This window comes from Gnatocerus cornutus, chromosome 8 (genome assembly GCF_029298725.1).
Source record: "Gnatocerus cornutus isolate USDA-ARS CGAHR chromosome 8, icGnaCorn1.1, whole genome shotgun sequence".
Lineage (NCBI taxonomy): Eukaryota > Metazoa > Arthropoda > Insecta > Coleoptera > Tenebrionidae > Gnatocerus > Gnatocerus cornutus.
The window spans coordinates 9,191,797-9,204,187 of NC_142240.1; the positions used below are offsets into that span (position 1 = coordinate 9,191,797).

At 44.9% G+C, this 12,391-nt stretch overlaps 1 protein-coding gene across 1 annotated transcript in view; it reads right to left on the minus strand.

The window, feature by feature from the left end:
* ft (cadherin-related tumor suppressor fat) overlaps window positions 1–10,182 on the minus strand; it is a 64,693-nt gene extending 54,511 nt beyond the window's left edge. Inside the window, exon 1 of the mRNA XM_088043999.1 lies at window positions 4,945–10,182. Coding sequence (XP_087900125.1) covers window positions 4,945–10,104 — 5,160 coding nt within the window. The 5' untranslated portion in view covers window positions 10,105–10,182. The remainder of the gene's footprint in view (window positions 1–4,944) is intronic.
* Window positions 10,183–12,391: the final 2,209 nt, after the last annotated feature.

The following is a 12,391-nucleotide window of genomic DNA, read 5'->3' on the forward strand; positions in this document are numbered from 1 at the left end:
TATTTTAGATCGAATTTGATTGGAAAAAACGATGTGGGCAACTTTCCTACAAAACTGTCATAGATACAACCATTCTCATTTTATTTGAATTGGAATTGAAGAGACACTGATACTTACAAGCACATGTGCCGTGTTGAAAGTGTTATTGTGAGCGATTTGCATCTGGAAGCTCCCATTCATTGAAAGCTAAACTTTCTACCATAATAACAGAGACAATTATTTGCAAATGAAATGGCGAAACACCTCTCCATTACCGACTCACCGCATAATTATTTTATGGGCCCTTAGTCAGGAAGCCCTCCTCAAACGTCTTATTTTTCAAATGCCAACCACTCCTTGGGCCGTGCCTACATCCAGTCGCAGCAGCCATATATCATATTACGGCCTAACCCAGAACGACAGTCGCGCGTTCCCGCGTGATAAATGGTCTATCCGGTGATCCTAAGTCCGACTCTGTGGGCAGAACAATGGGCCCAAATTTCCGAGCTCATTAGCGAAAATCATGACGGCATGAATTTCGCGCAATCACGAGGGCATTGTGAACGTAATTCACAGAGGAGTACTTGGCCCATTTGTATGAGGTTGTTTGTGGGGCCGTTAGGCTAAACAATGATCAATAAATAGTGCACGGCGTGACTATCCAGGGACGCACTCGGAGGAAATCTCAACAAAGTGGGAGCGCGCTTCTTCAACCTGTTAGTGACGTAACACATAAATTTGGCATTTGCCGGTCAGTTCCCACAGGTCGGAGAAGTAACACTTTCTATGTGTTTGTTACAAGAGTGAAGGGACTCAGTGACATTTTAATTTCGAAAGAGTCAATGGTCAGGCGCTGTTATGTTAGTTTTTTACCTTTTTAGGAAGACCATTTTCATCAGAGGTGCGATTAAATTAAAATTATTACTTTTATGAGCCTAGGTAGCTACATTGTGTCATTCTTTTCTTTTCGTTCTTCGGCTTGACGAGAGATTAGGATGTGTCTTTATTAAAAATATTTTTGCCATAACTTTGAACTTTCGCACCAACTTTGTAACTATATTAACGCACATTATAATAAGGTCTGCAAAGTGGTCATCTCCAGCAGAGTCCTGCACCTTCTTCTTGTTCTTGTGCCTCGAATATTGCTCAGGTCCGCTGGACTACTCTGGTAAGCTGTCATGTTCGCATGTTGAGGCAGTAGGCGCTCACTTCGGACCCTTACCGTCGCGGCCATGTCGCTTCTACCTCTTCTTTTTATCCTGCTGCATTCCGGTGCTAATTTTTGGCCCAGATCGTCCAAACCCATGGGAGTGTTTATGACCGCAAAATCAATCATGTCAGTGCATAGATACCTACGTAAAGTTAGATTAATTGCGCTCTGGTAAATATTTGTTTTGTCCGTGAATCATTGGTTTTTTATTCAAATCTGAGATTGTCTATTGCTCTGTGATAAATCGTCCAAGTATTACGTAAGCCAGCATTAAGGTCGAAGCTTCTTACAAATATTTTTATGTAAATTCGTGGTTAACATGGGCTTCACTGCCGGTATTTATAAATATTAAAATCCTTCGGCGAGATTAATCAAGAGATTAACGACCAAACAGAGATTTATGATTTTCATTGGTATGACTTCATTCAGAGCGCACCGTATCGAGGACGTCGGTGCTATTGGTACATAACTCATTATAAATTTTAAACGGTCCACATTATGATTGGCGTAAATATTTATGTCCGAATGCCACGTAAATGCTAAAATAAAAGAGGCAGGAATGCGACCGTGCTTGCCATACTTTGAACATCGAGAAATGCATAAAAGCGATGTTATACGAGCCAGTGCGACCACAAGCAATCAAAAGCCATTCTTGAATGACTAATCTACAAATTTTTGCGGCAGTAAAATACTTAAATGAAATGGAATCTTGAAGCGGAAAACAGTTCTGCAGGTTTGCCGATGCGAATGTCACTGGAAATTTGAAAATTGCTGGTTGACACCTGATATCTGTTTCCGCCACAACTTTCCATTTTTGTTGTTTATGAAATTTTCAAGTCGCTGATCGAGTCTCCTCTCATTACCATTCGCCCATTACCTTTCCACTTAGTTATCTCGTCCGCTATCCAATTCCAATTCCAATCAATAACCACTGCTACTACTAAGCATGTTTCCAGTCAATTTCTCATCACCGCACCGGCGCTATCTCAATCCGTCCCATTTTTCTCTTAGCCTAGTGTGTCGCACAGTAGGCGCTATGTCGTCCCATTCCCGACCGTACTGTACAAAAAGCCATTTGTCATCCCGGAATGAAAACCGCGCGTATAAATCTGTCCCATAACTTACGCTACGCCAAAACAACACGACACATACAAAAATCTGCCTAAGTTATTGCTTATTATAAAGCCACACGGCACACTTGAAATTGCCGTTGTTGGACGGCAGACGGCACTCGCATCGCTCAAAGGCGCCGCTCACTTCGTTAATCGTTCTTGCATATATATCGGAGTGACAATCTTCCGTTTCTGAATAATAATACGGACCGATCTTCAACTGCTTTTTTTGCATTCCAGCAGACCAATTAAGACGAGGATTAATTCGGGCGAAAATTGCGACATCTATCGCTATCTATCGCCCAGAGTGTCTCAAAAAGCACATGATCTGCCATAACAGCCGTTTGTACATGCAGACTTAACTTGATTTAAATTTCTTCAGGATACGCACTTAATGGTCGATGTTATTGCAGCTCTTAACTTCCGCAGGTACTTCATCTTTGCTTTTCAGTTAGCAATAATACGGTTATCAAAGCATAAAACCTTCAGCGTTTTCAAACAGTTTTGAGTGAACTCTTCGATTTGCACCAGCCTATAACTCTGCAGTAACTAGATTCTTCGTCGATATCTGTATCAAGAGATAGCAGGACAGCGAAAGCGCATTAGTCCGCATTCTTCGTCGAGCTCTTCGTGCGGTTGTTCTTCGACGTTCGATCTAGGAATCGTAATTAATTTTTGCCATTGTGGTAATTTTTCAGACGCTTAATTCGCCCATCGCTGTCTCGGCAGGTAGGGTAATTGTGACCATCGCGAATAAAATCCACAACTAATGGGACTCGCGTCCGAGGACGACCCCCTGCGAACCTCGACCGACACTGATGGAAATTTATCGCTGCCATTGCCAGAACGGCCACGCGAATTTGCATATAATAAATCCGAGCCGAGTTTACCGAGAAACAGAACGAAAGGATGGAATTGTGTGGGCGAGATGGACGGAACTACCGCGGATGAACGATTATTAACATTCACATTTCCTTGGGAACTAATGACACGGATCTTGTATTGACTCTTATTCGAGTTGGAGCGATGTTCAACTCCACCCAAATTGTCAACAATATCTTATAAATCTGCCTATTAAATTAAAACAGAATTAACTGGAACTTGGTTTTAACTCCATCATTATTATCTTAATTATCTTTTAGCTATGATTGCGCGGCCACAAAATTGGCAACCAGTTTCTGCACTACGAATCGCCTAATTAATCGTCGCGATCGCGTGTCCATCGGGACTCTCGAAAAAAATTCGTTGATTACCAACGAAGATGGAGAGCTGAGTGTAAATAATTTGATAATAAGACGTCTATTGTGCAGCGAAATGATTGGCCGAGCCAACGTCCGATGTTATTTTATTCGGGAGATCGTCGAGACGATGCGAATGAAAAAAAGTTAATTGGAACCGCCGAGGAAGTGTACATAAATAATTTCGTAAACTCGTTCCTTGTGTTTAACTACAAATATATAAAGTTAAGAACCGTGGATAATCCCGAACACGCATCAAATTGACTGTGTAATTTCGAAAACACGACTTGGGTGACAATTTCTAGCTAAGAACTAGGTTAATTAGACGAGAAAGTGAGAGGAAATTGACCCGCGTTTCGTCAATGTGGACCAGGCGCCACGTTTCCTCTGCGAATTTACCACAAGCTGAAGACAACGTCTTGCTAATCCTTGTAGATTACAAGAAACCGTAATGTGCATTATCTTTTTAAAAATACATCCAGGGCAATTAACACCGCGGAAAAGTCCGGTCGGGCCTTTTTTGGATTTGTCAAAACACATCTGTCAATTAGCGATAATTAAATGACATCTAGGACACTTCCGTCAACACGTCGCGAATATTAATTTCACTTTGCCGCATTCCAGTCCAGGAATGAGGATTTGATTTGCTTTTAATTACGAAGCGCTACTTTAAAGTCTCCACTCTTAACCCAAAATTTATCGTTTTATGAGTTTAGAATGGGAAGTGTTTATTACTTGCAAAGTGGAGGTATAGCCACTTATTAACGCACCTTTGTTGTTTTAATGTTTTATCAAGTTTGAATTTTCACTCAGGTCTCGGGTCAAACTGGTAATTGGAAATAAATTCTGCAGGTTCTTGATCGCTTTGTGTTTAATTGGTATTATTATAATTAGCATTATTATTATACAATTGTCTATATTTGGGTATAATAGCAAAATCGTCGTTAAAATCACATTTCAAACTTATTTATGCAAAACTGACACAATGTGGAAGAAATCAAGTTTCGCAATCTGTAAAAATTTTGCAGAGTAGTCATTTTTTGTCTGACATTTTAATAAAGTTTTCTTATACAAACAAGTCTTCCACGTCCAGCAACAAAGTGTTAAATAAAGGCATATTCCGCTTGTCGTCTTGTAATAATTACAACTCAACTTGTTTGCATAATTTCCCTGACAAAAACGTACTACGATCCGGTTTTCAGATGAAGCGCTCTTCGCTAAAGCACAAACTTCGCATCCCGATACATAATTCCGATTATGTCATTACGATTGTGTCGGTGCTCGTCGCCATTTAATGAGAGGATTAGTACATAAGAAGCAGATCCTTATAAATAATCGCGCTTGAATATTTTATAGTTCAAGTTTGTCCATAACATTAAATAAATCGTTTTAACGAGCCACTCACCTTGGTCCTGGTGGTTTTCGGTGATCCTCCGGCGACGATTGCGTAAACTTCTACTTCGTACATGTCGACTCCTCGTTCTCTGTCGAGTTGAGTGGCCGTCGAAACGACTCCCAGTTTGGTGTCGATGTCGAACAATCTGTCAACTTGAGCACCGTCACCAGTCACGTTCGTCACGTAATATTCCACTTCACCGGAGTCGAAGTTCGCGGAAACCGTTAGGATGCTCGTACCCGGAGCTTCATTCTCGTAAACGCTCCCAGTGAAAAGGTCGCTTTCGAATTCTGGACCTTTGTCGAGGAAATTACTCGCGATGATGGTTAAATAAGCTTCGCTGCTTTTACGTTCGTTTTGGACGGCTTCATCGGTGGCTTTTACAGAGAGGCGATAAGTGGGTTCCGGATTTAAAATCGGTTTGCGTAAACGCAAAGCTCCTGTACTTTGATCTAACCGGAACAGTTCCGGATTACCGCTGGCGAGTTCGTAGGTGACTAAGCCGTTGGTGGCCGAGTCCAAATCTCGCGCAAAGACGTTCATTATGAGTGCTCCTTCTTTAGGGAATTTCGCTTGTTGTGGGAGTATTGCGGAGTTCATGGAGACGAAAACGGGAGCGTTATCGTTGACGTCTTCCACGATAACAGTGACGAGTTTGTTGGCGGAAAGCCTGGATGAAATCGGTTGAGCTTGGTCTGTTGCAACGACTGTTAACCGGAAGGTGTCGATGGTTTCTCTGTCAATCGGGAGAAGAGTGTGGATGACCCCGGTAACCGGATTAATTCCAAAGTGTCTGTTGTTGTCTTCCGGCTCTTGCTGAGATATGGCGTAAGTCACTTTACCATTAATGCCGTAGTCGGGGTCATCAGCCGTAACCGTGACGATGGGGGTGTGTACAGAAATACCTTCGCGAATCTGGCGAACTATCGCCGTGCTAGGAAACGAAGGAGGATTATCGTTCGCATCTTCGACAGCTATAGCGAACAAAATTGTCGTTGATAATCTCGGATTTCCATTATCCGAAGCTGTTATGTTCAACTGATAGGAACTCAACTCTTCGTAGTCCAACGGCTTGTGCAAATACAACATCCCAGAAGAAGAATCGACGTGAAATGTATCCTTTCTATTGCCGGCACTGATTGAAAACACAACCTCACTGTTCACCCCCAAATCGGCGTCGCTGGCCCGGAACTGAACTAATTCCGTGTTAACAGGCGTCGTTTCCACAACACTTATTTTCGAATCCGTTTGCGTGAACTCGGGGGCGTTATCGTTCTCGTCCAACACCTCCACGACCACAGTAGTGGTCGAACTTAATTGTTTCGACAACCCCGCGTCACGTGCCACCACTGTTAAACTATATCTCGAGGTAGTTTCTCGATCCAAAGACCGTGCTAACATGATCTGCCCTGTTGCTTCTTCAATGATAAAGCGTCCATCATCATTACCCTTTACGATAGAATAAAAAACATCCCCGTTCAATCCTTCATCAGCATCCGAAGTGTACAATCTGACAACTTGCGTTCCTGCTGTTGCTCCTTCAGACACTTGAACTTTGTATGGGGTCCGCAGGAATTTTGGGGGATTGTCGTTCACGTCCGTCACGTGAACATTAACTTTGACTTTATCGCGCAATCGAGGATTGCCGTTGTCCGTCACGGCCGCTTCCAAAGTGAGATAATTCTGTCCAGTGTTCTGAACCAACTCTTCACGATCGAAAACGTGGAGAGTCTTTATGAAACCGTTCTTCGGGTCGATGGCGAAGTCGCTCTGCGAGTTGGACAAGGAGAATATGAGTTCTGCGTTACGGCCGATGTCGTGATCGGTCGCTGTTAATTTTCCCACGAAAGAATCCGGAGGTTCGTTCTCTCTGATGTTGAATGTGAAGGTGGCGTTGGTGAATTCCGGACTATTGTCGTTTTCATCGATGACATGGATGACTACAGGAACAACGGATGAACGTGGAGGGTGTCCGGAGTCACTCGCCGTCACCGACAGCGAATAGTAATCTTTGTCTTCGCGATCCAACTTCTGTCGGACGTAGAGAAACCCGTCGGGGAAGACACCGAATTTTCCTTCGGCATTTCCTTCGGTGATGGCGTAAGAAATTCTCCCGTTGGCACCAAGATCGGCGTCGCTCGCCGCCAGCGCAAAGAACCGTTCGTTGACTGGTGTCGATTCCAAAAGAGACGTCTCATACGAAGTGTGATCGAAAACCGGAGTGTGGTCGTTAACATCTTCAATCACTATCGCAACCGAATGTTTGGAAGATAAAGGTGGTTCACCGCCGTCCGTGGCTGTCACTTCCACATGCAGCACAACTCCAGGCTCTGCCCTTATCGGCCTATTCAAATAAATCACTCCGGTAGCTTCGGAAATCCTGAATTGATCGTCCGGATTGTAATTCAGGTTATACGTCACACGGCTGTTTATGCCGGCATCGAGATCTCTAGCACGCGCGAGATACACTTCTTGTCCGACAGCAGCGTTCTCAGCGAGCTTCACTTCGTCCTTATCTCGCAAAAAGACGGGTTTATTGTCATTCAAGTCCAAGACGATGATGTTGACGAGAGTTTTACCGTACGCCAAACCCACGCGCGCACTCACGGTCAAACTGTACATCAAAGTCTGTTCACGGTCAATCTTCTTCGCCGTGGTGATCTTCCCACTGTGTTCGTCGATGTGGAAGTTGTGTTTGGGGTCCCCGAAAACTATGGAATAGACGGCATCGGGATTTCTCACGTGAACCTGACCCACATCGCGACGTTTCCACTCTCCATCATCTTCAACAATTTTAAATTCATAACCGTAGTTGTCAAAAGCTAGCTCCTCCAGGTCACGTTCTTTGATTATCTCAACAGTGGCATCTTCAGCAGCTCGTTTGTCACCGTGGTCTTTCGCGGAGATTTTCAGTTTGTGCACGTGCTTCGGTGAAGATTTTAAATTCCCGCGAAGCGAAACAACCCCAGTCCACTCATCAATAGTGAACATGCCATCTCCACCGTTTTCTACATTGAACGTGATCATCGCATTCTCGCCTTCATCTTTGTCGGTCACTGTTAATTTAGCGAGAGAGCTCCCGGACTTGATGTTTTCAGGCACTGTAATAAAATACTTGAGCGGGTAGAACTCGGGATTGTTGTCGTTGATGTCCAAAACATCCAGATAAACGGTGGCTGTGGATGACTGCGGCGGTAATCCTTGATCTTTCGCGATCACGTGGATCTCGTAGTGACCGATTTCTTCACGGTCTAATTTCTTCCGGGTTGTCAACTGTCCTGTCAAAGAATCTAAAGCGAACGCATTGTTGTACCGTTGTTGCGTCATTGGATGCAAAGAGTAAGCAACGCTGCCGTTAGTGCCTTGATCGTGATCCGCTGCTGTTAACATCGCCACCAAAGTCCCTGGAGGCGCACTCTCTAACAAACTCACATTGAACTTGCTCTGTGAAAACTCAGGGGCTTCGTCGTTTTCATCGAGGATGGTCACTTTGAGTTGTGTGTAGGCCCATTTCGGATTCGGTCCTCCGTCTCTCGCCGAGATGTTCAACTCGACAGTCCCTTGCACTTCTCTGTCTAAAGTCGCGTGAGTGGTAATCAACCCTGAGTCTGAGTTAATGGTAAACCAGCGATGTTCGTTCCCAGAAACGAAAGCATAGTGAATTTGCGCGTTGACACCGGTGTCTTCGTCGGTGGCGGTGATTCCTGCCACGTACGTTCCAGGAGGTGCCAACTCGCTCAAAATCGCCGAATATTCGCTCTTTTCGAAAACTGGCTCGTGGTCGTTAACGTCATTCACGTGGATTATCAGAAAAGCTGTGGCAGTACGCGGAGGCGTGCCTTTATCCGTCGCTACCACGGTGAGGTTGTATTTACTTATCTCTTCGCGGTCCAACACTCCGTTAACGCGCACGATATCAAAACTCGGAGTGTAATCCAGTCGAAAGTGGTTGAGTTCGTTTCCAGAAACAATCCTCACGGTGGTTTCGCCGTTTAGTCCTTCGTCCAAATCGACAACTGAGACGGCCGCCACCACAGAGTCGTTGCGAGCGTTCTCGTCAACAGTAGCAAAAGGAGCGTTGAAAGGGAAATATTGAAATTTTATGACGGGATCGTGGTCGTTGGCGTCCACCAGGTTCACAGTGACGTAGGTCCTGCCGTCTTGACGTGGTGACCCGTGATCTCGTGCGAAAACTGTAAACACGCAGCTCTTCGAGCAAGATTTGCTCGTTTGCGGACAGTTGTGTTGAGGGCATTCGAGCGTTTCTGTGGTTGAAATCACTCCGGTTTCTGGGTCAACAGTAAATTGCCTTTCCGTATCTGCCAAGTAATACGTTATCTTGGCGTTATCGCCGAGATCATTGTCGGTTGCCATCACCTGCAACACTGGAGTGCCCGGAGGGACGCTTTCGTTCAGTGACACAATATAATCGCTATGGTCGAAGATCGGAGGGTTGTCGTTGACGTCGAGGATGGTCACGTTCACCTGAAGATATCCAAGCTGAGGCGGTTCTCCGCCATCGCGGGCCGAAATGTTCAAATAGTAAACACCCTGCGTTTCTCGGTCTAATTTGCCGGTGGTCTCCAGGTGGAGGTATGATGTTTCACCGGTCGGATTGGCGGTAAGGACTAGTTTAAATTTGTCGTCTTTGTTCCCCGCGATTATTCTGTAATCATCGGAGACGCCGTTGACGCCGATGTCTTTGTCAGTCGCGGCGTCTAGTAATAGTCTCGTCCCCGCTGCAGCGCTCTCTGAAAACGATATCGCAATGGACGGCTCCGGAAACTCCGGAGGATTGTCGTTGATGTCGATGACGACAATGCGCACTTCGATGGGGTAAGTTGGTTGGCTCGACAGCACCACAAGATCGTACCTGTCGTTGTTGAGACTTTCTCTATCCAACACGGCGTTAGTCCTAATCTCTCCGGTCTTTGCGTCCATGGTGAACTCCCTCGGGGGCTCGTTGAACCGGTAGGTGAAACCCGGCTTTGTAGGTATCCTGCCGACCACCGTGCCCTTCGGCTGACTCTCCTTGATCTCTAAAGTGACTCTGGTGTCCACGGCCCGCGACTGCATCTGCGCCGAATAGTCAACCCCCGGGCCTGGACCTGGAGGCCGCTGGGCGCCCACCAACAACCACCCGAGCACCAAGAGCCAGCTATGCCACATCTTCCTCGGTGTCGAATGTCACTATCGCAGCATCGTGCGTCCAGTTCGTCGTCCGATCGAAATCTCCGCGACTTAGTGCAACATTTCGGCTTCGTTTGAGAGCGCGGCCGACACGTGTGTCTGTGTTAGATGCTGCGGTGCTCTAACATTCCTCAGCCCCTCGCCCCGTCCACGAACTCGTTCACCGGCCTCAAGAGAAGTCGCCGATCCTTGTTGGACGCGCAAGAAACGGATGGCGTCTTCTCGCTCGGACTGGTATGCAATATGGCCGGCTCAGACGAGATCAACGGGGATTCGCTTTCGGACAATTCGACAAAAACAAGCAGGAGACGACGCCCGGGAATACACACCAATGTTGTCGAAGAAGCGTCGGAGGCGGCGGACACAGCACAGCACTTCCACGACGGCGCCACTCGTCAAAACACGCGGAGATTCCAACTCGTTTTCGGTGACTTAAATGATGGGTCAAGACACAAACTGTTGCGTTTTACGGAAACACTGGCGTCGCGGTGCCTCGATTCACATGTGCTCAGCTTCCGGAGAAGCACCAAAGAAACGGTCGATACGAACTACACCGCGCGCGAAGCTCTACTGAGCGTTGGGAGGAGTTGTGGACCACGGCCAATGGTAGATGGTAGGTAACCTGTCGGTGTTGCCAACTCACCTGTACTTCAGATATCCGACCTAAACATAAACAATATTTATGAGTATGTCAGTTGGACCGAGTTTGGCTCGTAAATCTATTGTCTGCGGGATTTTTTTCCGGTTTTGTTTTCGGATGGGTATCTAACGCACAATCTCGAACGAAATAAATGGATGTTGGTTTTCGATCATTTCGATAACTTATAGCTTTCGCTTTTTCAATTGACATCCGATGCGCAAACTGCGTGCTTCCAAATTACCCGGATTCGACTCCGGGGACCCAACTCGGCTCTGCACTTTGATTAAACTTTATACGCGTTTTCAATTTCGACCGCGTCTTCACTCTAAAGTAATTAATTCCGGGTATAATTGAAATCCGGGCCCGCGCTCCGACATAAACAATTTCGAGTTTACGTTGCGAACGGTTAACTAGATCGTTTATTATAAGCGCGAATTGCAAACAATGATTGTAAGCACCGCATAAATTATGCTAACCTTTGTTTCACTTGGACGTTCATTACTAACTCCACAAATATACGGCCCTATAAAATTTGAATGCCGTTTAACGAGAATCGTTGAATTATACCAACGAAAAGGTGCCTACGTATTTACCGGAATTCGATTTCGACGATGCGAAAAGTCTTTCGATAAAATGTGGCGCGTCAAGGTGACTTTAACACAGCATGGGGTAAAGATGGCAGTACGAAACCGAATAGATCGACGCGTTACTTCATCATTAGCTGGAATATACGTACGTCGTTATTAATTTAACATTATAGAACCATTACCTACGTTCGCACGCTTTTTAACTTTGCGCAACACCTCGAGCGGTGTTGATACAGTTTTCTTATTAAGATATTAACCGGAAAAGTCTTCTTACTGGGGTACAACAGAGATGTTTCTCGACTTTCCCATTACAACAGCGGTCATAAAATCAAACATTCCTTCTAATTTACCATGAAATTCGACCTACTACATCCGACTAGTTTTGTTCGTAATTTCTTTGACGTAAAATTGAAGAAAACTAACGGCAACACAAATTCTTTAATTTTAACTGTCGTAGCTGGTTTTCTGAAGACGAAGTAGCATGTCGTAAGCATTAATTTATGGAAATTGCTCATTCACAAAGACGCTTTGTCGTGATCAATTGATCTTACTGGTTTTTACAAAAAATATTTCAAACGGATGAAGATATTGCCTACAGGTTGCTGCAGAGACCAAAAAAAATGTTTACAGCAACCACTCAACATCTTCGGTCTTGGTGGCACGACATGTCTTCTCGGCACCGGCTCTGGTTAAGATTATGAAATTTTAATCAGGAACAATTAACGATTATCACAGTTACAAATTGGACGCGATTAATTTTCCCTGTGGGTAATTAATTTAAGTAATTGAAAGGAAAAAAAGTACGCAACCGAGTACAACTAATTGCCAGAATAAATTAGTGGATTATAAAAAGGGAATATCCGGTTTTTTCCGTCTAGTAACGAGATCCAAACGGTCCATTACAAGTTATGCGAGTATAATCTTACATCTCGGCTGAATATTAATAGGAATTGGATACATGTATGATTCGAATGAGAAACGTCAATGTGTATTTTTGTCACGAATTAAACCTCCACTTTCAACGTGAAATCATTTAATA